General features: G+C 30.9%; 1 protein-coding gene across 1 annotated transcript in view; it reads left to right on the top strand.

Annotated features, from left to right (window-relative positions):
- The first annotated feature begins 3,636 nt into the window (after positions 1 to 3,636).
- LOC111634128 (transcription initiation factor TFIID subunit 4-like) overlaps positions 3,637 to 7,064 on the top strand; it is a 104,628-nt gene continuing 101,200 nt past the window's right edge. The window contains exon 1 of the mRNA XM_023378826.1: positions 3,637 to 4,791. Within this exon, the coding sequence (XP_023234594.1) occupies positions 3,640 to 4,791 (1,152 nt within the window). The 5' untranslated portion in view covers positions 3,637 to 3,639. The remainder of the gene's footprint in view (positions 4,792 to 7,064) is intronic.

Raw genomic sequence — 7,064 nt, 5'->3', positions numbered from 1 at the left:
AATTTCACATTGGAACAAGAATTAGAGATCCAACTAAAGCGTGAGAAAGAAAACTTCATTAAATGGAAAGAAACTAGTACGGAGAAGTGTTATAAGTTATTAAAAAAGGAAATGGCTGTTTATGAAAGTGAGGGAGTCAGACGTGAAAACTTATCTTTGATTTATCATTATTTGATGACACTGAAACCAACTAGCATAAAGGCAGAAAAGGCCTTCTCTACAGCGAAATATATATGCAGTTCATTAAATAGTAGGTTGGGAGACAACACCATCAATACCATTTGTTTCTTGAGATCCTACTTCCAGAAAAGTCGAAAAAATAACAGAAGCGATTGATTTAATTTTATTTAATCCTTTAAAATACTTCATTCAAGGCAAGACTAATATTTTATAACTTCTACTCTAATTCAATTAAGTAACAGTTTTTAACTTTTATTCTATAAGTATTTAGTGAGCCCACTAAATACTTATAGAATAAAAGCTAGACAATTTTATTGTTAAAATTAGTGAGAAACTGAGACTACCTAGTTAGTTAAATAGTTATTAATGAGTATCAGTATCTTAGATATATGATGATATGAATGTATGTGATTCATGATTGTGATAATAACAACTAACTACTAATTACTTACTCACTACTTTACTAACACTAATAATTATATTATTTATAAATAACTACAGACTGATATGTAGAGCCTACATAAGAAAACTGGTAAGACTGATAGCCACTTAGCCACTGATTATCCGTTCTTACATTATTAATATAAATTAATTAGTAAAATTACCTTTGCTATTATTTTAACTTAAAGATTACATTATAATTATAATCTAACTAAACATTTAAAGTTAATTATTTCTATCTCAAGTGTTAAACCGAACCAAAGTTAAGTTTACTACCTAAATGTGTAAGAAGTTTTTCTGATTTATAGTTACNAAATATTTACGTTTTTGATATTAAATTAACTTCTGAAGTATAATTTTTTATTGTGTTTATTTTTTTCAATATATTTATTTTGTTTGTACAAAATAAAATAATTTTTAACGATACAATAGTCTTTGTTAGGCTTAACATTGACGAAAATTCAACGCGAAGCGACACACAACGGAGAAAAATTTCAACACAGGATAAATTAATATATTTTTTCATACATAACTGGTTATCCGAAAAATAAGTTATCCAAACAACCCCAGTCCCCAATTGATTCGGATAAACGACGCTCTACTGTATTGTCAAATTACTTGCCATGCTATAAGGGTGCTTTTCTCCCTTCTCATTTTTAAGAAAAATTTGTAATACAGTAATCATAACTAGAAACATTAAAACAGTGCTTACATCAAAACCTAATAAATAAAAACATTACATAAACTATTACACTGCAAACATCAAATGAAGTATTTATATTTTTAAGTGAAATATTTGTAAAAAACTTAAAAAGGATTGTCATATATGAAAACTATCATTACAGGACTCTCTTAACAGCTAGATTTAACATAGAACAAACAAGAAAAAACTATTAGTCATACTAAACTTTCAAGAAAATATTGATTTACTATAAAGTAATCTGTATAATAAAATATTTTATGATTCATAAATAGTTCAGTTTCTATGTTTAACTTATCAAAATTTATATTTTAACATATCTATTGAATTCAGAAATTAAAAATCTAGATATAAAAAAAATGACCTTGAACAAAATGTTCACAGTTGTTGACATTGAAATAAGCAGAATCTAGAGTAGTCCAACATTTTCTATTAAATTCTCATCAATATAGGAAATTTACATATGAAAATACATTTATGTTCAGCTATTAGTATAATTTTATAGCATTATTGTTAATCTGAATCAAATATATACAATAGACTCAAAATTTTATGTTGTTTACATTATTCAATTTGCAATCCAAAATTAATAATTAACCGGTAGTTTGTAGTTTTGGGTAAACACATGCTTAGATATAATTAAGATATTAAAAGTTGTACTAAATTATTTTTAAGGCATTTTAGTAAATCCAATTCTAAAACTTGTTTTTAGATTTAAAAATTTATGAACAAGCAATTATTTATTTCGACATCATCACAATGCCAAGCTGCAATTTTTAATCATATTTTTAATTTATTTTATTTAAAATATATACTATCCACCTCAAATTAGTAGTGACTTGCCCCCGTACATCATACTTTTCCTTTAACAATAGAGTCATGCTGGTCACCTAAAACCTTTCAGGGAAAAATTTTTGAATCGAAATAACACAACTTCCGGTTTGCATCCAAAGTTCGAATATATTAATTGGAACCTCTACCCCAAAAATTTCCACATCCAATCTTGGCTTCCATTTATCTTAACTCCATTCTCAAGATTAAGGAAAGACAGAAGGAATTTACTTGTTTACAATTTTTTGAATTGGAGCCCAAAAATATACAAAAGGATGAAGATAAATTGTAAAGCTTATATTCTATTGCAAAAATAATTTTTGCTTACTTCTTGAAAACATAAGCCCGTACATATATTTTCTTTATGGTCAACTAAAATTTATTTTCACCAATTAAAATACACCAAAACTATAAAACTATTAAATGCTATAAAATTAATCTACAACATGATAGGATAAAACGAGAGCAAACAAATTAAAACACAACCATACTATTTTATAGAAACAATTGGTATTTAATAAATTTTTGTATCTTTGAAATACATAATGTATAAACAAACATATATAAGTATTTTATTCCGTATCATCATTTACTTTACATTTGGAAACAATTTATTGATCTCTGAGAGGCTCTTGGAAATATTGACTATTAGCAGATAAAAATATATGACGACAAAAAATTTAAAAATTATATTATTTGAAGCTTAACTGCATAGTTTTAGTGTTGAATTCATGACAAATTTTATTATTTATAAAATAACTAAATAATAAGCGAATATTATGATGATAATAGTGATAATATCGACTCAATTGCACTCTTTAAATGCTATTAAGATTAATTATTATTGAACTTGATTTTATAAGCGTTATTTAATAGACTTTACCCATTTACTTATGGCACGAGTATAGAAAGATGTAAATAACTGAAATATTATAATTTGTACCTTTAGCAAGAGCAACAGTCGACTCTTTGGCATCAATTGTATACAGTATACCTTCATATCTTATTTCCGACTTGGAAATTAAACTTATTTTACTTCCTAGGTACGGCATACCACTCATATTGAATACGGATCGTTATTATCCGACTCACAGTATCGCCTGCCTATTTATCACATTTGCTGATTTACATATCGCGATGCATGGCGGGATTAATATAAAGAAAGAATCCACTCAATCCTAATATGCTAAAAGATATACATTGTTATAACAAATATTATTTGTCAAATAAATAATCTCATTCTGTAAGCGCCCAATCACATTCATTATATTTTCCAAGTCATAAAAACACATTACCTACTATTATAATTAACGATAAATAGTTTATTATAGTGTTTTTGGTATCGTTTAATATTTAATTTTACACGGTAATGAAAAGTATTAGAGATTTATCGAGTTATCATAATGTTTTTGTTTATATTTTACGAAACTAACTGGTTATCGTTACTTAGAATCGTTGACGCATGCGCTTAATTATTAGTTCGTTTGATGTGTGATGACAAAATGGCGTCGGCGAAATCTTTGGAGGACATGTTATCTTCAGATGTCGACGAATCGGCAGTTAGTGCGTTAGTTGGGTCTCTAGAATCACAGTTGTTGTCATCAAATATCCATATACCTAGTCAAGATGTTCAAACGTCGTTAAATCACATAAATTGTGACAGTTTACGCGATGGACAGAAACTCGGTCCTACTTCGACTCATCTGACTCAAGCGTCTTCGATACTAAACAAGACAAATTCGCAAGTGGTTACTAATAATGCAACATCTCCGTCGACTCCTAACACAGTTATGGTGACTTTAGCTGGTGCATTGCCAGCTAGTGGATATATTAGTCAAGTGACCAGCCCAGCACAACAAGCCCTTCTCAATACTTCTGCTGGAAGAAATTCCGATATCAAAATAGTTTATTCGCCTCAACCTACCACCAATACCAGTAGTACGGTGATCCAAGCACAAAGGGGTAAGGTAACAACAGTACCTAATGGAAACGTTGGTAGACCTGCAACCACGGTAGGACCTGTCATTACCATGGCAGGAGCATCCGTTGTTACTACAGCAGGAATGACTGCGATTCAAAATTTAGCAAATATTGCATCTCAGCAAGCACCTTTGATGATTCCCAATGCGTGTACTACACCTCCTAGCACCATTCCTATCAGTGTTAATGCCAAACAGGTGGTGACTAGGCTGACGGTGAGAGAACAGCTCGAACAAAAACAGCAGACGGAAAAATTGAATGTCAAGACACAGCCGCAATTAATGATCAAAGAGGAATCTTCTGGAGTGCATCAGCCCCACGATTCGACTAACGTTATTATTCCGTTGACTCAGGCACCTCCGCCGGTGGTTACAAACGTTATACAGGTTTCGAGTGCAACGCCGACGGTGGTTACGGTGGCAAAGACAACACAGTCGCAGTCTCAGACGCAACCTGGTCAGCCGGTAAATGTGGTGACGCAGGTTGTATCGAATCCAAATATTCTTCCCGGTGTTCAGATTGTTAATGTCAGTCCACGAACTCAAGGCATTGCGGGGCAAAAAACATTAGCACCGAGACTTGTATTTGGAAATCCAGTTCGCATTGCACCCCAGATGTTAACTGCACGTCCGGGGGCACCGGTTCAAACGGCGGGACAGGTAAGTAAATCATGGTACTGATGTAATTAAAACTTTGTCAAAGAGATGTTTTATATAAATTTTAATATAGAAAATTTGAAATAATTCCAGAATAATATATAGCTTAACTTGCAGCTCTACTTTTTGTTATTATTTTGTAATGATGAAACATGATAATTTATAGTATAAACAGATCTACTCTCTATTAAAAGTTATTAAATTTAATATAACATATATGTCTGCAGGTTATACAACCTTTTTGGACTTTGTAAATAGATTATTGAATAGTAATTAATCAGAAAATTTATAATAAATGTTTATTTAGTTTCTTTTTATAATTAATTAAAAGATAAGAATTAAATAAACATTAAATTTAGTATACAGAATTCACAAAAAAAAACTTTAAAATATTAAGAAAAATTTTTTATTTATAAATGAAGAAATTTTGATTTTTTTAACAGTATATTTTTAATAAGTAAATATATAAAATTATTTTTCTAAATAAGTATATAACAATAACATATGTAAAGATATTGCTAATTAATGTATTGCAGATAGGGAAAAAAGTACATTGTTACATTAAACTAAGTGAATATTAAATAGATTAAGTATGTCAAATTACTCTTGTTGATAAATAATCACATATAAAAACAGCACATGCTTTGCTTCATAATAATTGATCATACCATATACTAGAATTTAAGTATTTATTATAAATATAACTATAACTAAGTAAACCAATCAAAACCTTGATGATGATCCTTGAATTTACATTAAATTATTTACTGGGATTATCAAAGTTTTGATTGGTGTACTTAGTTATAGTTATCAATCCAGTTAATGTGAAAAAGTTATTAACTACAAAGTTTCACACCACCTTTCTTCTTTATTTCTAGCACTTCCTTTAATTTAACTAATGTTTTCAGCCATTTTAAATGGCCTTCTTCAAGTTAAACAAAATAGAATGTCAGTTATAAAATAAATCAGAATATAAATTTAAAACATTGTGATCTTGTGACATCATGGCACTAAGTTTGTTAATTTTAACATATAATTTTATTTCTGTATTTATTTATTCTATTCAAAACCATGATGTCACAAGATCTCAATGTTTTAAATTTATGTTCTGATTTATTTTATAATTGACGTTCTATTTTGTTTAACTTGAAGAAGGCCATTTAAAATGGCTGAAAACATTAGTTAAATTAAAGAAAGTGCTAGAAATAAAGAAGAAAGATGGTGTGAAACTTTGTATAATAAGTTCTAGTTTACTGCGCATAGAGTTAATAACTACCTTAAATTTAGGGATTGCAATTGCTGGATCCCTCATCCAGCAATCCAGCTGGATCTAGCACATTTTTCGGCCTGTTGGATTCAGCACCAGGTGCTGGATCCAGCGATGCGGATCTGCAAATACTCAATTAACTTTCTAAATAATGGCGCAAAAGTCTACATTGTCAGCCTTGCCGCTTTGCTACCTGCGCTATCGCTCGGCGGCGAGAGCAACGTTGCTGTTCAGTGCGGCACGTGCTACACCCCTTCTCTACACCACACCGCCCACCCTTTTACCTCTACTGATCTAATTGCCAGTTGACTTTCCATTCTCACTAAACAAAGTGTCTTCGTGCTAAACAAAATACGTAACTCCTATCCTAGTCCTGGTGTATAATTCTAATTTATGGTCGGTTGTGACGTCAATGAATCACGTGACGGAACGATTGCAGTTTAAACTGGCCGTAGAATCTCTCTGCAGAAGAGTCGAGTATGATAACTGCTGACACAACCCTGAAATTTGTCTTAGACAAACTAAAAAGCCAGGACACAATCTTGAGTGCCAACCTTTCCAAGGCACTCCACAAAAGAATCAGAGAACGGCATCTTACTGAGGTCACAGGGAAGCTGATTTACATACAGAACCCGAAGAAGTATGACCAAAAAGTTAGAAAGCTTTATCTTTCACATGCAGAAAAAATGTAATGTGCCAGGAGATGAAAAATATGCTGAATCATGTAAATACATATGTAGTGGAACCAGCAGCAATGGCAGAGGATATTACGGAGGTGGAAAACGATGATCCAGATAACCCGGATTTCCTGAATTTCACATTGGAACAAGAATTAGAGATCCAACTAAAGCGTGAGAAAGAAAACTTCATGAAACGGAAAGAAACTAGTACTGAGAAGGATTATGATAAGTTATTAAAAAAGGAAATGGCTGTTTATGAAAGTGAGGGAGTCAGAGGTGAAAACTTATCTTTGATTTATCATTATTTGATGACACTGAAACCAACTAGC

Source organism: Centruroides sculpturatus, unplaced genomic scaffold (genome assembly GCF_000671375.1).
Source record: "Centruroides sculpturatus isolate CEXI.00-Female unplaced genomic scaffold, Cexi_2.0 scaffold739, whole genome shotgun sequence".
Taxonomy (NCBI): Eukaryota; Metazoa; Arthropoda; class Arachnida; order Scorpiones; family Buthidae; genus Centruroides; species Centruroides sculpturatus.
Note: the sequence above shows the minus strand (reverse complement) of the source record. Positions and strands in the feature narration are given on the sequence as shown.